This window comes from Colias croceus, chromosome 6 (assembly GCF_905220415.1).
Source record: "Colias croceus chromosome 6, ilColCroc2.1".
NCBI classification, from domain to species: Eukaryota; Metazoa; Arthropoda; class Insecta; order Lepidoptera; family Pieridae; genus Colias; species Colias croceus.
This window is the reverse complement of record NC_059542.1, coordinates 3,968,860-3,994,990: the sequence shown is the minus strand read 5'-3', so window position 1 is coordinate 3,994,990 and position 26,131 is coordinate 3,968,860. Positions and strand designations below refer to the sequence as shown.

The window sequence follows — 26,131 nt, the reverse complement described above, 5'->3', positions numbered from 1 at the left end:
TAATTTGCTGCATTATTGGTTAAAATTCGGAAAATTATTCATATAGGCGGCGAATATTAGATATAAATATAATTCTTAGTTGGTGCTAAGTCAAAATTGATGTCATAGTAGGTATAACAATTACCTACAAGTACTTAATCATTCATTCAAAATCCAGTAGGTACCTATTTTAAATTTCATTTGATGAACTAATATATAAAAAAATTAAACTGTTTTATAAAAAAAACTTTTCATGGCTTTTACATGTAACTTGCATGTAACAAAAAAGAGAGAGATTTCGCGAGGTGATTTTGCTGAAATCGTTAAGATTTTAGTTTTTTAATGTGGATAAAATTGTATATATTTTTATGATAAATATATAACACATGAATGGACGAATAATGTTATATCAAAGTGTCATGAGTTCTCTGTAAAATGTAACAGTAGCTTACCTACCGCAAAATGATATAGATTATGGGATAGTAAAGGGTTAACTTCTCTCGTACTAATAAAAACATTAAATTGTTATTTAAATAATACGTGAATAGACCTAAGAATGGGGTCAATATTCTTTGTAAAGTTAAAATAAAAAAAAATGTTATTTGTCAATAATTTGTTCCTGAATTAAAATGTTGTGTTAGCAGCGCATTATGTTATGATGCTATATTAGCAAAATTTGGATATATTAGATAAGACAAATTAATTAAATTAATGTTTTTCCTAATATAATTGATTCTTAAGATCGATGTTTTACGTTCTAACACATTGTGTAACGAAACAATTAATCAAAAGATAACAACAACTAAAAGCTCTATCTCTATTTTTATACTATTAACCTGAATATTTTGCAATATTCTCAAGAAATACGTAAGAATATCACTTTACAAAAGTGTTTCGAAACAAATTTCTGGAAATTTAAAATTTAATATTATATTTATGCAAAATTATTATATATAATATTAACATATAATATATAATATTAATATTACATATAATATTATTATAAATATTATGTCTATCTATTGAGAATCAATCTACAAGATAAGATGGAATGTCGATAAAAGATAAACTTCCTAGTCAAAGACATCCTTGTATTCTATTCATTTATGCATAATAACATATTCTTGTATCTAATGTGTTTAATTATTTCATTAACTAACAGGTCACCTAAATAGATAACCAATTAGCAGCCTTTGGTTCGTGGGAGATTCTACAAAACATGCGATTTCTTCAATCCACTATACAATGGGATGATGATTATCGCAATTTGTTGCGTGACCGTTAGCACAATAAATTATAGTTTTAATAAACACAGAATAATTGAAAATATTCCATAATAATGGAATAGTTAAATCGTGTTAAAGTTAAATTTAAATTTTAGTTTCTCACGAAATAAATGTATTACAAATTATATTTTTGCGATTAGAGTTTGTTCTATGAGAATATATTCTAAAAATGTTGACCGAGGTTGTGTTTTTGTTAGATATCTCGATAAAAGGTAAAAAAGAACAATTAATATAAGAATAAAATTCCCTAGAGTCTAGACAATAAAATAAGAGTATGTTGGAAATATTCACATTTAACTTTACTTATAAAAGTATAGATTGCATGTAAAAGTTTATTATAGTTTCCATAATAATACAGAAATTATATGAATTTTTATCTGTTAATTGCAGCTTTTTTCTCCGAATAGAAGAAACTTTTTTGACCGGATTATCACATGCAGATAATTGATTGATATACAAGTCGAAATATATAAGATTGATGTACAATAGTAATATACAGAAAATTAATAATTTGACTGATAAGAACACATTAATAATAATCTGTGTGCTTCATTGATGTCTTTTAGGTAGTCATGTACTCTTGGAAACTAGGCAATTAATATAAGCAAATATATAAAAAAAAAACTTAAAGTTACATTTACACAATTCGTAAAACTAGAATATTTTTTTTTAATTTATTTATTTATATTTATACAATACAATAATACAATTCATTATAAATTTAATTAAACTGGCGCAAACATAATCTCTTTAGAGATTTACCGCGCGCCAGCGCCGTTGACATACAAAATAAAGATACTATAATATTGACAAACAATAATACAACATTATTACATACATTCATTCATAGAACTAACAAAAATATTTTGCAACATCTAAGTACCTACATCTTTTATTTAATTATCGTAGGAAATAACAATCGTGGGTAGTGGGTAGAAATAAAATGCTTATTAGGTACTTGATATTTTATCCATTATTTAGTTTATAAACAAAGAATCTATTATTTTTCACTATGTATTCTTAATGGTTTTTCCTTAATTATTTTTGTTTTCAAATATGTTAAATACTAAATTAAATAATGTAATAAAGTCGCATGCTTCAGATGTTAAAGTTTATATTTAATTTCATCAACTTCCTAGTATTTGTACTTTAGAGCTATATTTTTTTGGATAAATTATAATTTAGTGTATTTAGACAAATTGAATTGTAAATTGGAATTTTTGTCGTATTTTTTTAGAGTGAAAATCTTATCGTTGCTAAGTGTGGAGCAGCCGTAAACCAATGATACGCAAATTATACTGGTAATAGTCGTAAAGGTTTTAATAAATAGGCAAGTCCCTATACAGTTAAATTTATGAGGAATTCCTGATAATTATTAACTACTTGATAACAAGTCGTGGGAAATATTTTGGTTGAATATATATACAAATTGTGGCCACCTGTTTTAAGCTGCAAATCCGTACTGTATACGGATCTAATGATTATATCTATTAGATATAATTTATCACTTCTGTGTATTATAATTTATTAGTTATTATTACGTTTAATTGACCTCTATTCTTCGGCTCGCGCCAAACGGCATCAACGGTTCTCAAACTCTGTAGTCTTTAATATCTATACTATTATAAAGCTGAAGAGTTTGTTTGTTTGAACGCGCTAATCTCGGGAACTACTGGTCCGATTTGAAAAATTATTTCGGTATTAGCTAGCCCATTTATCGAGGAAGGCTATATATTATCATCACGCTACGGCCAACAGGAGTGGAGCCACGGGAGAGAAACCGCGCGGAGCAGATAACTTGTAACCGTGACTTCGCTTCAATAATATATCGATTCTTTGCTAAATAGAGTCATAATTAAGAAAATATGGGTATCCTGTTCGATTGAGGTAATCTCGATATATAAACGAGAAAGTTTATCAGGACGAATGGAAGTTTGTTACTCTATCAGATAAAAACACCCAATCGGATTTGTATACATTTTTTACAGAGATGAAGTGGCGGCTTCAGTCAGTTCAAGTTCAGTTCAGTTAATTATAAAAAAGCGATTTTATAATATTTCGTATCGTATACAATTTAGAAGTTTTTTGCTAATAACCTAAATAACCTAATCATCAATATTTTTAGGGTAGGTATTTGTTATGTTTCGTAATGAATGATTTTAATTCTAATTAATTATTAGAAAGGATTGATGGACTGGACATACCAATAAGGCTTTAAATTAGGGTCTTGTATGTGTTTTTAATATGTTCCGTATATAACTTCTACACACAGTGAGGAAAAGGTATGAAACAATGAAAGAAAATTTACTGATAAAATTTATTTGATAATATACATATTTACAATCAATAAAATACCTTAACTACGCTTATACACTAATTAAATCAAACCTATATCTTAAATTATGGTAACAATTGTTTTAAAACAACATCAATTTAAAAAAATCAAAACCTATTTATTATACAACTTTTACAAATACAACATTAGGATAAGAACAATATAATAGTACAATTAGGTACGGTATGTGATCAGTATTTATATTACAATACATCATTTCCGTAATGACATTTTTTCTAACCAATTTTGAAAATGTATGGCTCTCGGTCATTAGATGAGCTAGCCGTGAAATGATCAAAATAAAAGAGTATAATAAGACCATTTGTAATTTCACGTTGCGTAATTTCAAGCCTTTTGTAGACATGAAAATCCTTAATTATTTAATTATACAACAACGATATCTATAGCAAAATAGTTTTTATTTAAACATCTATACATACCTAGATGTCAATAACAATATATTTTCATATAAAATTAAAAATTGCTTACAACTTCCCAGCCCGAAATAACATTATACTGGTAAGCCTTCTAAAATAACGCCTTTTACTTTGGCGGAATTTTCAGGACATTTCACAGGACAGGTTTACCATAACATTTCCATAATTTCAACTCTAACTAGTCCGAACGTACTCCTAATACAATATTCACAAAAATTTATAATTTATATATGGAAAATTATTTAAACTCATAAAATTATCCTTTTCAATGGATGCTATTTTACTATTGCTCGCCAATACCACACGATTTAAAAATATGAATCCTAAAAAGAAGAAACAGTTTGAAATATCAACCCCATTTCTGAATAAAATATTTTTACAATTTTAACAAGTTTACCTTCTATTTAATCTATTTGTTTTATTGCGAATATAAAAGAGTTTGTACTTCAGTTATACATTCCACAAATACTAATATTAGCTACCTACTTAAAGTTTTGTAAAATGTTGAAACACTTTCCCAGATCAGTTGAGTTGATTATATTTTGCAAGAATAAAATTTTGCATATAATATTAACATTTGTGGAATGTAACTAACATATTGGAAAAGTGGTCAAAAGTAGTTGTATTCTTTATAACATAATATCTGGCACTTTTATTTAAAACTATTATAAAATCTAGAACATCACAGTTCGCATAATTGTTGCCTTGTCATGACTTAACTCATACGGATTCGTGACTTCTTTATACTTCTTCCTTCATGAATATAATATTAAAAGCCATTAAGATTCCATTATAGCACAACAAAGCGAGTGAAGGTCTCCAGTTACATATATAGTCGGATAGTTCCCAGTTTTTGCTAAAATTATATTCTACAAGCATAATTTTTGCCTTATATGTTCACCTTCCAATTTAATCGTGGTTATAATAGTACTATTAAGTACTTATTGGGAATGAGAGGAGTTACTGCGATGGTTATAACAAAGGTTTTAGATTATCTTAATTTAGTGCCGAGGTTGGACGTACGCCGGCCATTGCCACTGGTATACAACTGGTGCGGTTGCCTGAAAAAAATTGTATTATTTTTATGTTTATGTGCAAATGTAATAATTATAATTATAAACGAGAATTTTAAGTAACCATGGAAATGGGATCCATTCACGGAGTTTAGGATCACTCAGTTGTTATCCTACTAATATTATAAATGCGAAAGTTTGTGAGGATGTGTGTGTGTGTGTTTGTTACACTTTCACGCAAATTCTACTGAACCGATTACAATAAAATTTAGCACACATATAGAGTTTAACTTGGATTAACAAATAGAATAGGTTTTATCCCGGAAATCCAACGGGGAACTATGCGGGTTTACCTTTTAAAACGCGGGCGAAGTCGCGGGCGGAAATCTAGTTGATTATAAATTCGGTAAATAATTCTGGAATATAGAAATGTCAATAGGTACTTTGTTTTACTTTGATACAAAACTATATTGTAGTTGATTGCTAACTAAATGCTAACATTTTGAAATAGAAAATGGCAATCCTTAATTTATTTATCTATTACTAATAATGATTTATTTCCCTAATGGCAAAATTTTTAATTTTGAGAACAGTATTTTCAACATGTTTGTTTGCTTCTCTTACCTCCAACGTGTGCCTCAAGTTCCGCTGCACTGCATCCTTTTCATACTTCCAGAGCAGATCGCTAGATGAGTCTCTCGCACTATCAATATTGTTAGTTTCCACCTGGTTATGTTTAGCATCTTCTTGTTTATATACTGTGTTCTGTTGGACGTTAAAGGGAGCGAAGTATCTTAATCCGATACCAGGAAGGCTCTGGGAGCTCAGAACTTGACCAGGGTGGAAGAATTGGTTTGGAGCATTTGTTGGTTGGAAAGCTGGTTGGTATGTAGGTCTGTAGGAGTTGACGAAACGTTGTGCACTGTTCTGCGGTGGTGGGGTCGTGGTTGGTGAATTAATGAAGATTTGCGTGTACTTCTCTTGGGGAATGAAGGGGCGCCTGTGAACAATACGATGTAACCATTAGATTCAAAAGCAGTGTCTTGCATTAATAATGTTTACATACATTTATAAAAATAGGCAAAATAATAGATAGTTCTGTTTCAAGAAATATAGAGTAGCTATATTTGTCGCCGTAAGATAAAAGTACGCAGAGGCAATAATGATTGTTCATTTCAATCACCAATTAATTTATTTTCAGTTTGTTATAAATATTTGTATCTACATAAGAATTCTATCTGACCATGAAACAGCTTGTTATTTTCTACAACAAGTTTTATAGCTATGAAACTTATTATTTACCAATGAGCATTAGGGTCTGGTGCATCATCCGTCCGTTGTTCCCAGACCGGCGCGGGCGCACGGAAAGACCGCGGCTGCGGCAGCTGCGGCTCCGGCGTCGGCGGCTCAATCGGTCCCCCCTTCGTGCCGAACTTCACCATGATTGCTTGTACACAGGATGTGTATAGCACCAGGCAAATCAACACCTTGAAAGTAATCAATAAAATTTTGTTTTTTTCAAATAATATATTCATGAATTAAAGTGTTATAGGCTGGCCTATAGAGCGAGCAGCCTCGTGAAGCAATTGCTGCGAGAAGTAGCTCGATCAATAGTGGCATGTACGAGACTTGGCCGGGAAAAATAACGTATGATGTCACTTTCACAGCCAAGGCAGAGCTGCATCGCGCAGCAATTGCATCGAGAGTCTTCTCGATCTGTAGGGACCTTGTAAAACACGATAGAGCAAACCTAGGAACAAGTACAATGAAATATGGTCAGAACAGTCATAATAAAATGATATAATAGAAAATTGGTTAGAAAATTTAATTTCTAATGTAACGTATGATTATTTTGTTACAGACGTCATTGCACGATAAAATAGCAAATTTTTCGAGAATTCATCGCATCAAGTGTCTTTTCAATTAATGAAATTCACATAATAAATGTATTTTCATTGAGTATTTATTTATTTAGATCCAATTTAAGCATTTGATTTTAATTAAACGTTAGAAATATGTAATTAGTGATTACAAATAAAGCACTATTATAATGTAACGGACGATCGAACCATAAACATTTCATTAAAAATTATAACAAAAAAAAACTGATTTCACATACCTAATCAAGGCTAGTAATGACTAGAAATAATTTATACTTATAAAGTATCCTCTATGCGCAAATAGCATGAATTAGCATAATAGGTAAGAGGATTTTTTGTTACAATTTGATTGATTTTGAAAATAATTGTTCTAGTAGAAATAGGCCGGCAGATACTGACAGAAAATATTGGGCGATTTGTACCAGTATGGCGGTTCTTAAGACCACTTGATCTGTACGCAATGAAAAAAATAAAAATGATAGTCAGAGCGCTGATACCGGCCGCGGCGGCCCAGTCGCTAATATTTTCTGTCAATATCTCTCGGCGTAAAAGTACTTATTCTTGAGTGACAGGCTATATTTTATATTTGTTTATAACTCTTTGTCAATCCGGGTGGAACCGGTGCTCATTGAAATATTTTTGATATAGATTGGATTATACTCCTACTAAATTACAACGACAAAATATTCTATTATTTATACGCATGTTGAAATGCACTTTGAAAATTACACGATTACAGAAACTAAACGAGGCCTTAATACAATTCAGTGTTGAAAATCTTTTATGATACCATCTGTTTCAAACAAAAGGTCGAATCTACGTCTTTATCTGAATATAATGAATCCATTTACGCCTTTAAGACTATTTTACTATGGTTATAATTATAATAAATATATCTCAGATTCTGTCTATTTGTTACATCAATAAACTACAGAATTATTATAACAATCACCATTGTTTTTGTGAAGTTAGCACATCTAGTTTGCGTGAACCATAATTTGCAACGGCTTTATTAAATCTTACGCTTTATCGGTGATCTTGATTAAATTAAAGTTGTAATAAACATTGCGTTGCTAAAATTTTATTTTGCTGTGTAGTAACAACCAGAAGAGATAAATTATAGTTTTGGCTTCTCACAGTCTAAGCTCAGTCAATATTCCTCTCTTGATCTAACATTCACATTCTACGATCTACTTTTGGTTAACAGAACAATGACTGTCATGTTCATCAATCAAAAGGTTATGATTTAACCCGCGCATCTATTTGTAGATAAGCAAATAAGGTATGTATAATATTCATCTATTCTTGTATAATTTCAAAACTACATTGAAAAAGGAGTTATTGTTTGATCCGCCTTGATAATCCATCAGTTAAAATGTATTCTATTATATCTGTACGATCTTTCTCTTGGCATACAACGTCTTATAACAGCAATATTTATTAATATATTTTTAAAGATGTTCTATATTCTTACTACAGTTATGTAAACTTATTTTTTTTAGAAACCTTACCTGAAATTTTACTGAGGGTTTCATGTTGTGCCTGGTTCTTTTTTAGACTACTTCTTCATTCACCTTGTTGACCTGCAAAAAGAAAATATAATTATAAACTTATTGGTATAGGTCAGTATTTTTTATAAATCCTTTCAATAATGGAGAGTGATTTATAGAGCGTTGAAAACGCTACTCTTCCAACATCAACTTCTTAATGAATGCCAAATCGATATAACATGTATATTTTATAGAATAAAAACGATTGTGATTAGCTCGTTTTCAAATTCATTATTTCGACCTAGAAATTTTATAGTTTGACTATCCGCTAAATATGTAATTACCAAAATTAAATGCCATAACAAAAATAAAGATAAAGCATTGCTCTTAAGATTGGAATCACCGGATACTGGTAATAAAACAGTCGTTTATTGAAATAATGTTTCAAGTAATTGTTTTAAATCTAAATTTCAAATCATTTTTATAGTATAGGTTTGAAAATAAATGCCAGGTTTTTAAACACATGTAGATCAGGTACTTCGAAATAAGTTTCCGTAGCCCGAAGACAAAGTGAATCACTAGTGATTTGAACAGCGATTGTACTAATCAAAACACTAACTACATAATATTTTTAATATCTCGCAACAACAAGTAACATGTCTTTACGGCTAATAGATTTCACAGTAATCGTGCATATAACGCGTGCACACGCTCCAATCTTCATTATCGGCCACATTTATATATCTGATGTACTTGGGAGTAATAAAGTGTCATTATCTTCGCTTCCATTATAATTTGTTGGGCAGAACATTCGAGAAATACGGTGTTATGAAATGGTAAAGAAATGAGAACCGACGAGTATCCCGTACGCATCACTCTCTGAGTAAATAGAGCCTGACGTATGATATAATGTGTTATAGCCGACATTATACCACACATTATACAGATATAGACACGGCGATGTTACTTAATGTGCGCAACCGACTTAATTAACGTATCTATCTTTGAGAACCTTTAATTAGCATTTGGAGCAAATAATTCCAAAATTGATTTCGTATACCTACCTATAAAATATTTCGATCGTAATTACACGAATTAGGTTTATATCGAATTATAGCATAATAGCCGATTTTGCACTAAATGAATAAATGTTAATAGTGTAATTAACATTTAATTTATGGCGTATTCTGCAACATTGATATACAGCAAAAATGTAACGGGTTGAGATGAAGCCGAATTATATTATAAGGTTATTACGCTTAATGGCATTTTTATTTAAATAGATTAATTCAAAACCAATAAAGTAATTAATCAAAAAAGTAGACGTATTATGTTGAAATTTGCGATTTTACAGATGATATGGTTTTATGCAAAGATTCTTGACTTTCGCATCAGATAAAGCCTTTTATTGGTGTATAATGGATTGAAGGACAGTACACGTTTGCATATATTAAACTAGTGTTATGAAACTATGTTTCTGATCGAATTAATTATCATTTTATAGAATCTCATTTGTATGAAGAATGTACCGCGTGACCGTGATTTGTTTTTATGCCATGATAACAAGTTAGGGCGGCCGTACACGGACCGCTTCAAGCAGTTGAGACCGACCGCTTGAAGCCGCGACCACGCGGTGAACTATAGGCATTCATTCACCGCCGTACACGTGACGGCTCGAGCCGTCGCGACCGCTTCAAGCCGTCAACTGCATGACGAAATTCCACCGTGCCGTTGACGGCTTGCGAGCGGTCGTGAGGCATACACTGACTGCTCGAGCCGTTAACTGCGCTAGAGCCGTCGTCGGCTCGCTCCTCCCCTGAAAATCAATGACTTGACTAGTCAAAAAAATCAACCGCTCGAGCGGTTGATAGCGACGGCTCGAGCGGTCAACAACCGACGGCTCGAGCAGTTGACGCCGACCGCTCGAGCCGTCCGTGTACGGCGCTCAGCCGTTAACTGCTCGAGCGGTCCGTGTACGGCCGCCCTTAGATGTGTGATTATTAACAATGATGTTTACTTTTTTATTAATTATCGAACTATTAAAAAGCATATAAGTCACAACATATTAAAATAATTAAGACAGTTTTGTTTATAATATTATACAATAATTACAAATTAAAATATACCATCTCTATATATACATTTTAGATTCGAAAAATAAATAGGTATCTACTTATATTGAAATAGAAAACGCTTCCTGCCGAAGTAAATTATAACTAAATAACTCATAGGATCCTTTGTAACACGAAAAAATGAAAAAGAGGTTTAAAAAAAACTTAATATTTTCAAAATCATAATATGTTACATTTCGCATAGTAGGTAATATAAGATTAATTTATACATCGATAATATTACTAAGGCGTAACATTTATACCTTATTGTATTCGATATTGTTTCCACCATAATAGTTATGTATGTCAATAAAATTTGTCTTCACAATGCTACTCATATTCAATTTACAACGCTTTGTTAAATTTTAATATTAATTGAAATATCGTGGTCAATATCTATATTTCTATGAGCTAAATCAGTTATTCTGTTGTTTAAACCTCGTAAAAATTATTAATAGTAGGTGATGCTTTTTCGTTTTTGTATTGTTGGAATAGTAAGGTACTACTTATCACTACATAGTATAAAACACTGGCTTTCACTGTCCCTATGTTTGCTTAAATCTTTAAAACTACGCAATGGATTTTGATGCGGTTTTTTCTAATAGGTAGAGTGATTGAAGAGGAAGGTTTATACGAATAATTTATTAGGCACTCATTCTCATTATCCAAATACTCAATTATCCAAGCCCCAAACTATAAAAATTGTTGCAACTTATACGTCGACATAGATATTTTACATTACAGTGCACCGTGCATCATCTTACACACAATATATTTATGATAAGTTTCTCAAATCGATATAAATTTTATTTCAATTATTTCTTTTACGTTGCAAAAAATATCAACATAGAAATAAAAAGCTCCTTGTGCATTCAGCGAGGTTATTAACCCCTGTTTTTGTTTCACAATATTATGGGGTTAGTGCTCTACGAAATAAAAATAGCAAAATAATTTTACCAATCACAGATATGGTTCCTTATATGGTAGCGGAAATCGTTTATTCAAATAAATGTAAATTAACCGTACTAAATTTCAATATTGTTTGCAATCATGTTCCTGTTTGTTGATATTATCTCCAAATAATTTGTGTTTGTTATAACAACATAGTAAAAATACACATCCCAACAAGCAAATACGAAAGTTATCAAAGTGTAATAAATAATTATATAAATATAAATACTATCCTATTATTAATATTCTAAAACCATACAACACTAATAATTACGGTTCATGTGAAAGTCGTCTTTATTTTTTATGTAGTGAATTATGTAGTCTGTTCAGGACTAGAATAAAATAAAACTAAAGGTGAACGCAGACTTGGGCAGGACCGCACGCGCCGTAGACACCGAATTCGAATTCGTTATAGAGGTAGTGAATTATGTGGTTACTTAAAGGCTGGACCTTCAGTTCACCTATATGTCCGCATTAAGATTTATTAGCTCTTCTGGTTAACATCGAGCGATACCACAAAAGTTGCACAGAACTTCATATTATAAAGAAAATTCGTGCGGTGCGGCCCGAATCTGCGTTCACCTTTAATCGTAACCAAATTACCCGTGCCTTATTAGCTACGTGCATTTCAAAATTAAACTAAATCTGAGCACCCGAGCACGTAGTGTTTGTAATCAGCTGTTATTCTGACGTTGGTAGTATTTTTAATGATTACCTTTGTGCATAATATTGTACGATTAAGCAACTTTTTAATGATCCTGTACAATTCGCAAATCGCATTGTTACATAATTTTTCTTAGAATAAGGCACGGGTCAGGAAGAAGAGTAAGACAATTAGGCTCTTCATATATAACAATTTAATTTTTATATGCAAAGCAATATCTTGTAAATTTATCATTATATTTTGTTTATTGAAATGATGATTCATAATCGACTCTTTGTTAGGTATTAAATACTATTAACCTAATATAATAAATTAATATTACATGTTTCTTTTAAAATAACATTCCAAATCCAACCCAAAAATCAATGAGACAATATTTCCTTTCAAAAAAGCCGTTAAACATCCATTCACCTGAACAATATTCCGATCAAATGCCAAACATACAACACCAAGTACGGCTTAATTGCTTTAATCAACAGCATTCCAGACGATTATCAATCTCTTGATAATCACCAAACCATATCATTGATCTGATGTTAACTTTATATAAATCTGCCTTTAAATAGGACATCGCTGATCTAATTGGTAGACCAGTTACCTTATTAGTTACGCGTAATCGATATAATCACGTATCATCAATTATTGCTAATTTACCCACTCTTTATACGCAGATGTAAGTCAGACGTGCAGAATATTTTCCTAAAAGAGTGTCCAACTCATAAATTGAATTTCTAAATACCTATGCGTCTCTATGAAATAACTCAGTGTTCCTTGTAGGGACGCTTGTGAAATGCATTTTTGCTGCCAATTCTGTATAAAGTTTATCTTGTAAACGATATTTGCATCTTTAGAACGTCTCAACAAATATCGATGTGTCATTGAACTTAAATTTGGTTATATCTCAAATGTAGAATATAAAGTCAAGGTTAATTAAATGCAGATGATTTTAGAATTATACAATCTATTACGCCGAACATAAAACTAAACTTAACATTCAATATTTTTCCAAGAAAAACAAATTGCGTTTTACTTTTTTCTGTAATACACCTACGCGTATTAAGTCGCATAGTTGAGTACAATAATTACGAGATCGGTTATTCAAATAGTTTCTAGTATGTTAATTGTGTTTTATGAGCAATTGTAGGTAGTTACAGCTTCGTATTGTTTATCGTCGATTTCTTTCTTTATTGAATATAGTATCTTTAGTAGAAGGAAGCCATGACTTACAGATAAATTCAAACTATACATTTATGTAATGAATTCTATAAACACACAGTAAATTAATTAAGTTCTTTTGCTGTTAAATTAATTTCGTATAAATTGTATTTTATTAAACTTGTAAAATAATATCAATACCTCATACTTAATTAATATAAAGCTGTTTGAACGCGCTAATCTCGGGAACTACTGGTCCGATTTGAAAAATTGATGTCGGAAAGTTGTATATATAGCTCTGTAACGAAAAAATTGCTTGCGCGATTCAGAGCGAGGTGTCGCTACAAAGGCATAGCTGATAGCATGCAATAGCTTTACCGCGGCAGTCCCCGAGTGCCACACGTCGTTTTTGTTATCTTTCTAGATCTAACTTCTGTCATCTTTCAAAACAAGATAAAAATATTGAAGATAATAATTATAAAAAAATGTGTTACAGACAAGAAGTAAAACATGTACACATGACAATTTAACGATATTGATGAAAATTAAATTATTTGCAGTAACAAGATTATGACGTGGATCTGACAATTCCACAAACAAATTACCACGTAATAAATTAGCATAAACAAGTAGCATACAATATTTATGAATTAATTAAGCCTAGATTCTTAGAAATGCGTTAGCGAATATCAATACAATATGTTAATATATTATGTACTTAAATCAATAAATAAATGTGGACTTCATTTTTTTATTATACTGGTTTACTCGACATATTCTTCGTCATTGATTTGGGCAGCAAAATGAATAATTTACACATAATTCTTAAATATCAGAACAATTACGATAAATGTCATCTTTAAAAGCTAAAACCTGTACTTAAACCTTGATTTGACAATTTAATGTATTAATCGGGAGACTGTCATGTCAGAAAACTAAACTAGACGGATAAAATTTTATATAATTGAGTAGTTTCTGCTTAAAGTTCATGACATTTTTATATCAACTCTATAATTTCTGGCTGTCAAGCAGGTTCATTATTTTGTCGATATGAATATCTTGCTCTTAAAAAATTGACTAAGAGCTAGCGCGCAAGAGCAAATTTTGACAAAAGTTGCTCTAGCGCGCTAGCTCTAAAACAAACAGATTACGCAAAATATATAAATAAGCATACATTTAGAATTCGAATCAAGACCTTAGCCCCATAACCTGTTCCTTTATATATTAACTCAAAGTAACTCTCTGTCAAGAAGCTATAAAAAGATTTAACACATAATCACAGAGGTTGTTGCTCAAAATAACACAGACTATACAATTACGCAAAATATATAAATAATTTATCATACACTTAGAATTCGAATCAAGTCCTTAGCCCCAACCTTTACCTCTATATTAACTCAAAGAGAATTATTATAAAAACAAAAACGAGCGTAATTACTATGACATCACTTAACTGCAAGGTTAATCGAGACCAAGATGATCTGGCATTGACATCGCGTATGTTAATTTATGCTGGAGACGATGCTTGTGTTTTATCTTTCAATGTTTAGAACGTTAAAAGCTTAACCTGTGCATTCCATATCATATTCATGAGAAAAAATTCTAAACATATTTTACAAATCTAAACATTCGACATAAAGTAGTCAATTATATACAATTTTTAATTTTACTGTGTTAAAATGAATACTTCAATTTTTATGGGTACCTAAATATACATTTGAAATTATGTACTTGATAACACAAGTCTTCCGGGATTTTACGCTTGATTTTAATCCACACTAGTATTTTAAATATGTGCCAATATAACGTTGATATTACAATAGATAAGAGCTTACAATGTAAGCTATAAAAACATTTATTATTCTTAGCCAGTTCTTTATAATATGACATGTCAAATTAGCATTGAGGTATACAAGGTAGGTTAGTGCATTACCATTCTGATATAAATATTAAATATTGCCTTATATCCATGTAAAAACAATGGAAATTCTTTATCGCCTTTCCCGATAGTTAATACGCGTGAATAATCGCGTGTAGTTGTACTAAATGCTAGTATTAAATAATAAATCAATCAAAAATAACCATATAATTGTATGATACTTTAAATAGACACTGAGCATCTTGTCAAATGGTTAATTATAGTCAACACCAAAAAAGGTAGTAGTTTTGCTAAAATTTTCATGCGATATAAATCTATATATACATACTTCAAAGTTTTGATTCTTTTTTAATTTCCTAAAAAGATGGTCCCGGAGGACGTGATAAAAATTCTATTATTTTGTTATTTTTAGTAAACAGTTTTCAGTCTTAGTGCATTGTCTTTTACATTATACCTATTGTTGTTTTTTTTCTTATGGCCAATTTAAGTTTTTTTGTGTAATCAATAAGTTTAAATCATAATAGTTTTGCACTAATTGATTAGACAACCTTTATTTAGTTTTATTTTCACTTAAATATGACACATACTTTGACCTTTATGAGACCAAATTGCGAACAGATTTTATTAATGATCCTTTATAACAGGGAAGTAATCAGTTTCTATCTGAGCTAGATCGATTACAAATATTATTATAAAGTAGCTTGCTAATCTGATTTTGAACAAAAAGCTGCCTTGGTACCTAGCTGATCAACTGTCATTGTTACTAATATTGTGATTTTGCTGTTAGTTTAAATATTCAAAGGGTGTACAAAAAAGAAAGCTTGGAAAATCTAATTAGCTCAGTCATCCCCTTCCATATTCTTTATTAGCGACAACTTTTAATACATTTATTACCTAATCTTTGTAGATGAAGGAATAGGTACCTCTTGTAAAGTGTTTTCTTAACGCAAAAGCTATATCTGTAATTATTATCTTAGCATAAAAGTGAAATAATAGAATGAAGAATCCAGATAAACGTCTTATTTCCAAGAAACAAGTTTTAATACATAGATTATTATAGTTACTAGTCGAGTTACTTACATTATGTCCATATAACACATGTAAGGTAAGAAATTGTATTCTTTAACATAGTTTTTTTTTCTAATCTTCACTATGGAAAAAAGCTTCATAGTATAAGCATAGAATATATAATAGTACTACGTGGCTTAGAGCTATGTATGAGCTTTCGACAAACAAATTTTCCATTTAGTTATTAAATGATCCTACAGAATACGTTACATTTTATAAAAGTAAAGGCACTGTAAAATAATATACAAAATACATTTTATTAATCATAAAAGTAATTAAATATAAATCAGTACTATAATTATTTATTGATTGTTTTGAATCGTAATTACAAATAAATCCATTCATAACAATCAATTAATCTTTAATACTCATTAAATAGCATTTACATAACAATTGGTTATTAATAACGTGCAATGTACATATACATACATACAGCTGTTGATGAGTTCACGGTCAACGCGTGTTGCGTAATGCGATGCACCTTGATAAACATTTTTTGTATAAATACGGTTTATTTTTAAGGGCGCTAATTATGATAATGTGACTCCTCTTATCAGTGAAAGCAAAACTTGGCGAGGAGACTAATATAGCTTCGAAGTAGAAAATACCTAAGGGGCCGTCCATTAATCACGTGATGTTTTTTTTGGCATTTTTTGACCCCCCCTCCCCCTTGGTGATACCCTTGGTGATCATCTAATTTTATTATAGAAAATTAAAGGCTACTATAATAAACGTTCAGAGGTAGACAGAAAGATTGCAGTTTGTTTTTGAATGACATAAAAATAATGAAAGAAATGCGAAAAAGTTGTACGCGTTTGACTAAAAATAAATACATGTAACGCCGCTTTTCGGTTGAGTATCGCGCGCTTGTCGAAAAAATAAATACACGTGATATATTACTTTATCCCCCCTCCCCCTGGTGATACTTCGTGATTTTTTGATGGACCCCCTCCCCCCCTTTTGAGCCGCACGTGATTAATGGACAGCCCCTAAGATAGTGTAGTAGTATGAGTTATCTGCTACCTCGTTCTTGCGTAGCATACATGTTCAGCCCTCTTGAGAGGCTTGCAGCTTGCAATAATCAATTATAGTAATGGATATTATATATAGGTAAAGAAATTAGACAATTTTTTTAAATTTCACTATTTTATAACATTTTCCAAAATTGCATTATGTCCCAGTCATATTCGTTTTTCGAATGATAAATTGAATCCGCAGAAATGCACATAGTTTAAATTAATTATTTAACGAAATATTATAAACGAACTATTTAAAAGATGCTTTATGATAATTAGTTTTCTTTGTTTATAATAAATAGTCTGATTTGGTACCGGTCCATGTAAATAAGGTAATACATTAGCCTTGAAGTAGATAATATAATTAGCGATTCTAATTTACTAATAACAGTACCACTACTACTAATAATAAATTATCTAAATCTCCTATATTAGCTTATTTCATAGAATATACGAATCTTAAATGTTTCATATAAACACCCGTAACAAAATTATAATTTAAAATTACCAGCAATTGAGTGCATTTTAAAATTATATAACACTAGTTCAACAAATCACAGCAAAAAATTAATTCTACGAGGAATTAACCTATATAAGTAAATGACAAACTATAGGTAATAAAATTGAATTCACATCATTATTGCAGTTACTCAACAATTCGGCCATAGAGGTCAAGCGAAGTTACGTATACCTACTGTATAGCACATCGCTGTAGCACGATTGTTTATTATTTAATCGAGCCAAACACGACCACAGAACACGTGCAGAATGTAATAACAGCCTGCCGACTCATCACTTATGTACTTGCTTTAATTAAACGCGAATTTAACAAGCTATACCGCTCCTTCCAAGCTGTTGCAACCAGATATAATGCACGTACCGTAATCACCTAGCAGTTAGTAAACATTTAACGCTATCTCCATACAGAGGCCAAAGGTCAAATGCATTGGCAATCGTATAGGCTCAATTATTGTCCACGTTTTGTAATATTTCAGTTTAGCGGATTCTACAAACTAGTTGCACGAAACTCATCCCAAACCTATCACGACATTCTTGGGTACTTACGAAATGGAATATTTGAGAAATCGTACATAAGATTTTTTCCGCGTGTTATAATTCTTTTAAACAATGAGTGCTATAGTTGCATCGTAAGTAACACGCAATCGGATTAAAATTCGCGACGCGTCCATTGTCCATCTTTTTGACTTGACGCAATGAATTGACTTATTTCGGTTATTTATCTGCACAATAAAAAATCGCGAAAGATAGATAGGTAGATAATAGAGGCATTGATGCAAGATAGATTACAGAAACAATAGGAATTTATGTCTTACGACAATCTGGATCGAATGCCATCATTTTTGGAATGTCACAACGCTGACAACGGGGCTAACGTCAAATTGCTCAAACATAAAGTTATTATGAGCTAAGAATTAATCTAATTTAAGTGGATCCTTGTAATGCTGTTTGAGCAATTTTGCGTGTCGTCTTTCAATTAGCATATAATGGATACTTGTGGCATTCTGCGCAATGCAAGAATTAGAACAAGCACTTAGCTTTGAACACAATGATTGAGTAATGCTTTGTCATTTTCTGTAAAGAATAACAACTGTATTAATTAAATGTAGCTTGAAAAATGTTTATAAAGAACAAATGTATGAATGAAGTCTTGCTTATGTTAAATACTTCTTTTTGCCTAAAAATAATATTTATTAACAATTAAATTATAATTTTAAAGTATGATACTAATTGTGTAATGTCAACTGCGCGTTAACTTGTAAAAGCTTTCAGTATTAACCACACGAAAAGTAGAACCAATTGTTTTTAATAATAATTCAGACTCATAATCTGTCACGTACATTACTATGATATAATGTAACGTAATGTGTCATGACTTACAAAACGTACGTATTGAATAAAAGGATTTCACACTGCGACCAGATAAATCTTATAATGATAAATTATCTTACCACACAACTGAATGTAACTCATTGAGTTGTTATAAGCAGTTATTTAACACGGCTCATTCGACAATCTTCCTAGTTTCATTTACATCTGATGCATCTATGTTAATAACATGAGTAATGTAAACCTTTATAGTGGTAAAAAGCAATTGAGTTAGCGTTTTCCCATATAGATTAAAGATTCATTGCAAATACACGCAAAACAGATATTCTATTGAAGTGTAAATATTTTCAATTTAAATTCACCATATCAGTAATACCACAGATATAAAACTACTTATACTTCTTCTTCTTTTTTGTCTATGGCCTTCCCGATCCCAAATAATACTAAACTAGTAGTTATACTATTCGATGACAAACGTAAACAAAAAAAATGTGTTTTAAAAATAAATCTTACAATCAACCTACTAAATTTACCATATAACAAAAATGAAAAAGTTATAATATTATTTACCAATAAAAGTAAAACAAACTTACAATTTAATTCTTTCGCATCTGTATTACACCATTCAAAGACGTTACAAGGAATGCCCGTACTAAGTATTGCATGATTGTATTTAGATGATATGTCAGGTATTTCCACGGGACGTGACTCACGAGTTTCCTGTAGTTAGACATAGTATAGACATTTATGTAAGCATCCAGATTCTATGCAAAAAAGTTAGTTTTTCCTTTTGATTGTGCTAATTATGAAAAGACTCTACATCCGTACATATACTAAAGGAAGCATACTATAACCCTAGAATAAACAGAGATTTGTTACGGGTAGTTGGGGATAGCAATTTTAATCGCTACGCTCAACGAAACTTGTGCGTTCGAGTGAACTTGAAAATAAATAAGTTTGAAATAAATCAAGAATATTCATACAGAGGCAACCAATCACATGAAGGTTAAGGAGCAATTAGTTATAATTGCTCTGGAAATCTCGGAAATCTATATAAATTTATAAAGAATAGAAAAAATTCGATCACGAGGCGGGACTCGAACCCGCATCCTTCGCGCCATTCCGGGGCGGATGCCTAACCAACTCAGCCACTCGTGACCCGCCCGAGTAATCGAATTTATTCTATCCTTTCAGTTTTATGTGTCTTAAGGGACACACCGCGCGCCATCTATTGAGATGATTTAACAACCATCTCAACCAATATGAAGCACTTTTCAGTGAATACAATATTGTAACGATGGAACACGACCTTTTCTTGAATTTATATTTTTTGGTTTTTATGGCATTCAAATGCTTTATAAATATAAATTTATAAAGAATAGAAAAAATTCGATCACGAGGCGGGACTCGAACCCGCATCCTTCGCGCCATTCCGGGGCGGATGCCTAACCAACTCAGCCACTCGTGACCCGCCCGAGTAATCGAATTTATTCTATCCTTTCAGTTTTATGTGTCTTAAGGGACACACCGCGCGCCATCTATTGAGATGATTTAACAACCATCTCAACCAATATGAAGCACTTTTCAGTGAATACAATATTGTAACGATGGAACACGACCTTTTCTTGAATTTATATTTTTTGGTTTTTATGGCATTCAAATGCTTTATAAATATAAATTTATAAAGAATAGAAAAAATTCGATCACGAGGCGGGACTCGAACCCGCATCCTTCGCGCCATTCCGGGGCGGATGCCTAACCAACTCAGCCACTCGTGACCCGCCCGAGTAATCGAATTTATTCTATCCTTTCAGTTTTATGTGTCTTAAGGGACACACCGCGCGCCATCTATTGAGATGATTTAACAACCATCTCAACCAATATGAAGCACTTTTCAGTGAATACAATATTGTAACGATGGAACACGACCTTTTCTTGAATTTATATTTTTTGGTTTTTATGGCATTCAAATATAAATTTATAAAGAATAGAAAAAATTCGATCACGAGGCGGGACTCGAACCCGCATCCTTCGCGCCATTCCGGGGCGGATGCCTAACCAACTCAGCCACTCGTGACCCGCCCGAGTAATCGAATTTATTCTATCCTTTCAGTTTTATGTGTCTTAAGGGACACACCGCGCGCCATCTATTGAGATGATTTAACAACCATCTCAACCAATATGAAGCACTTTTCAGTGAATACAATATTGTAACGACGCATTTGAATGCCATAAAAACCAAAAAATATAAATTCAAGAAAAGGTCGTGTTCCATCGTTACAATATTGTATTCACTGAAAAGTGCTTCATATTGGTTGAGATGGTTGTTAAATCATCTCAATAGATGGCGCGCGGTGTGTCCCTTAAGACACATAAAACTGAAAGGATAGAATAAATTCGATTACTCGGGCGGGTCACGAGTGGCTGAGTTGGTTAGGCATCCGCCCCGGAATGGCGCGAAGGATGCGGGTTCGAGTCCCGCCTCGTGATCGAATTTTTTCTATTCTTTATAAATTTATATTTATAAAGCATTTGAATGCCATAAAAACCAAAAAATATAAATTCAAGAAAAGGTCGTGTTCCATCGTTACAATATTGTATTCACTGAAAAGTGCTTCATATTGGTTGAGATGGTTGTTAAATCATCTCAATAGATGGCGCGCGGTGTGTCCCTTAAGACACATAAAACTGAAAGGATAGAATAAATTCGATTACTCGGGCGGGTCACGAGTGGCTGAGTTGGTTAGGCATCCGCCCCGGAATGGCGCGAAGGATGCGGGTTCGAGTCCCGCCTCGTGATCGAATTTTTTCTATTCTTTATAAATTTATATTTATAAAGCATTTGAATGCCATAAAAACCAAAAAATATAAATTCAAGAAAAGGTCGTGTTCCATCGTTACAATATTGTATTCACTGAAAAGTGCTTCATATTGGTTGAGATGGTTGTTAAATCATCTCAATAGATGGCGCGCGGTGTGTCCCTTAAGACACATAAAACTGAAAGGATAGAATAAATTCGATTACTCGGGCGGGTCACGAGTGGCTGAGTTGGTTAGGCATCCGCCCCGGAATGGCGCGAAGGATGCGGGTTCGAGTCCCGCCTCGTGATCGAATTTTTTCTATTCTTTATAAATTTATATTTATAAAGCATTTGAATGCCATAAAAACCAAAAAATATAAATTCAAGAAAAGGTCGTGTTCCATCGTTACAATATTGTATTCACTGAAAAGTGCTTCATATTGGTTGAGATGGTTGTTAAATCATCTCAATAGATGGCGCGCGGTGTGTCCCTTAAGACACATAAAACTGAAAGGATAGAATAAATTCGATTACTCGGGCGGGTCACGAGTGGCTGAGTTGGTTAGGCATCCGCCCCGGAATGGCGCGAAGGATGCGGGTTCGAGTCCCGCCTCGTGATCGAATTTTTTCTATTCTTTATAAATTTATATTTATAAAGCATTTGAATGCCATAAAAACCAAAAAATATAAATATAATCTCGGAAATCTATTTTCAATTTATAACATAATATCTACAATGACAATGTGTAAAACACATATTATATATTTAATGAAAATCAAATATCCTTCTCTAGATAAAAATAAATAAACCATGTGCATTGTAATAACCTCATAAATCAGCGGAGTAATTAAAATCAATGTTTCAGTTTGAGTGGCATTAAAATTAATTACGTTTGAACAGATAAGTATTTACACTTAAAAGTTATTAGAAAAACCACATCAAGGGCAAATTATAAGCTCTATCCTGCCAATTAATTTTCTATTGATGATTAAGCTTTATGCTTCGATAACTAATAATTAAAAAAAATATTAAAAAAATAATAATATAATATTAAAAAAAATATAAATATAAATAATAAAATATAATAATAAAATATAAAAAATATAATTTAATATTAAAAAAAAAAAAAAAAAAAAAAGTTCGACGACATGACGTGTCATCCGCCAACCCGCACTTGGCCAGCGTGGTGGATTATGGCCTGTACCCTCATAGGAGGCCCGTGTCCCAGCAGTGGGAACGTATAAGGGCTGATGATGATGATGATGATGAACTAATTATTTCCCTCAGAATTACTTCTATCTATACTAATATTATAATGCTAAAGAGTTTGTTTGTATGAACGCGCGCGCGCGAATCTCCGGAACTACTACTGGTCTCATTTGAAAAATTATTTCGGTGTTTCGCCCATTTATCGAGAATATCATCATGTTAGACTAACAGGAGCGGGTAAAACCGTGGGGCACAGCTAGTATAGAGATAAAGATTGTTTATTAACGTCTTTATTTTATGACTATAGATATTCTGAACTTTCATAGCCTATACTTAAATATTATTAATGTTCTCACCTCATCGTAGCACTGCTCTATTTTTTTAAAACTTAAAATCAATGACATAATTTCATAATTAACTATGCTCTTATTCAATATTGATTTGCTTTGATTAAGCTGTTGTTAAATTTTCCTCACAAGCCGAAATTGCGAAAATAACAAGTAATATAAAGCAACTTTAAAATAATTACGGTTATTATTTAATATAATATTCCCAGTGGTTAAGCATGACTATGATAACTATGACAGTTCCAAAGAAATACTTTCTTATTGGGTACGTTAAATTAGGTAGTACCTACCTAAGCTTTAAATGAATAGTTGATCTAACATTACTTTAGATATAACATGGGGATTTAAAATTATTTTAAAGTTAAATTTCTTTAGGTGCGTTGAGGGTAAAATTACAAGGTCGCGTAATGGCAATACCGTCACGTCACAGAGAAGGCAACGATTTTGGTATCTTTGAATATTGCCAAAGAAATGACACTTCTGACACGTGTGCTCGGCACACACGTCCTTTTTTTATCCCATATTGTTTGCAATGGCGTAGCTAAGCTTTTTGTTACCATCATATACCACAATCTTTTGCGACCAGGATTTAGAAAGTAAGCACAGCATCTTCGAGACCCCGTCGAGCTGTTGTTTATTTTAAATCTGATTCATATTCGCGAATATTCTTTGCGTCAAGATAAAGAGATAGGCTCAATTTCTGACTCAACAATAATAACGTCACTTTTTAAAAGCCACATATTAAAATAATAGAATGAATTTAATTGAATTTAATTCCTATTATTTTGTTGTTGCAACTTTCCGATTATCTCTAATGCAAAGTCGTAGGCTTAAAGATGTGACGAAATTAGATAAAGTAACCATAGCAACCATGGCGATGTAATGAGATGAGGCAATAATCCAGTTAAGAGCTTATTTAAGGCGTAAACACGTATAAATTGGATACATTTGTATAAATAGGTTCAACATTCAATTTATGGTTCAACTTTGAACTATATACTTCGTGTTATTGCATATTAAGAACCGTTAAATATTTGCTTAATCGAATTGCGGTAACGATTGTAATTTGATTTAAATTGTGTTTTGTACATACAAATTGATTAACAGATAATGTTTATAAATGTAGTAACATTTATGCGTTAAACTAGTGAACTTCTCGCGGACAAGCATTATATTATTTCACATCCGTTTTATTATAAAGAATACCCATCATGCAAAAAGTATACCATTATGGTATACTTTTTCCATTGGTTTTTCTCTAACAAAGTTAATTATCTGAATTTTAATCATTCAGGCTTTAAATATAAGTAGAAAAATACCTAACTACTCAGTTGTATATTAATAATTTTTCCCAACTCTACATTAATAACAAGCTGCTATTACATGAACTCACAACAAATAAATATCAATTTCAATACCTTTGTTCAACACACCGTTTGTATTAAATATTAACCCGTACATTTATCTTAAATTATGGCTCGTGTTGCTAAATTGTAAAATTATTTATTTACTACGCTTACAGCATAAAGAACATATTATAATAATATTACAAGTTGTCTATTATTAGTCAGAAAATTTATGTTTCATATATAGGTATTAGGTACTCGTAGGTAGGTACAACCCAACCCGCATCTTCAAATTACTAACGCTCAGTAAATGGAGAAATGAATTATTAATATGAATTTAATTATTTGATAAGTGCAAGCTACTAAAAATACTAAAAATTAAAGGTTACTATTATTTAAACCCAACATTTAGGGTTTAAATAATAGTAACCTTTAATTTTTTATCTACTTAGTAATTGTTAATTTATCCATTACCAGAAAATTATATCTCATTTTTATTAATAAAGCTCAAAAATTATTTAATTATAACATTTAGAAACATTTAACGCAATAAACGACATGTATAGTAATAGTAATAGTTTACTTACATTTATACAGTAGAAGCATAAACATTTGGGAAAGGGAAACGTTTTTATACATTAATTCAACAACTTCACTAAGCTAACGATGTAATATAGAAACTCTATGTTATTTAACCATCATTTTAACCATCATCATATTCAAAGAATATTAATGCACGTTAATAAACTTTTATAACACTATTTACAATCAATATAATACAATTATGTAGTAAAATGATTGCGTGATAATCACCACATATCGGCTTTCAAAAGCTTGCCTCGCTAATTCATTATGCGTGAACGTTCAAATTATAGTACAGAGTGTACTAAATTATATGGTACTGCAATTTTTATTAATAATTGATCGACAGGCTTGATATCTTAATTTAACTGTGCTACTATTTCAATAAATAGCCACGAAATAGTCCAATAGTAGCAATTACTAATTTGGCTTGAATAAAAATCGAGCAGAATTTTTAATGCGAATCCCTTCCATACGTTTAATTGTTTTAGATTTACACAAAAATATTTAAGTAAAAAGTATTTATTTCGGTTTTAAAATTCATTTGATTGGGCATAAACAAGAACACTTCAAAAATTTCTAGATCTGTGTCAAAAATAAATTGATATAAATTGAAATAAAAGATAATATTATTATTGCAAGCTTTCAATATTAGGCGATTTTTTTCATATTTGTAAAGAAGAATGCTGAAACTGTTATAGAATCCTATGCGACGTTTACTTCTGTATTATTC

At 31.4% G+C, this 26,131-nt stretch overlaps 1 protein-coding gene across 1 annotated transcript in view; it reads right to left on the bottom strand.

Annotated features, from left to right (window-relative positions):
* Positions 1-3,568: 3,568 nt before the first annotated feature.
* LOC123692398 overlaps positions 3,569-26,131 on the bottom strand; it is a 36,004-nt gene continuing 13,441 nt past the window's right edge. The window contains exons 2-5 of the mRNA XM_045637136.1: positions 8,442-8,513; positions 6,353-6,537; positions 5,675-6,050; positions 3,569-5,098 (exon numbers count right to left, since the gene is read on the bottom strand). Of these exons, the coding sequence (XP_045493092.1) occupies positions 5,039-5,098; positions 5,675-6,050; positions 6,353-6,537; positions 8,442-8,465 (645 nt within the window). The 5' untranslated portion in view covers positions 8,466-8,513 and the 3' untranslated portion in view covers positions 3,569-5,038. The remainder of the gene's footprint in view (positions 5,099-5,674; positions 6,051-6,352; positions 6,538-8,441; positions 8,514-26,131) is intronic.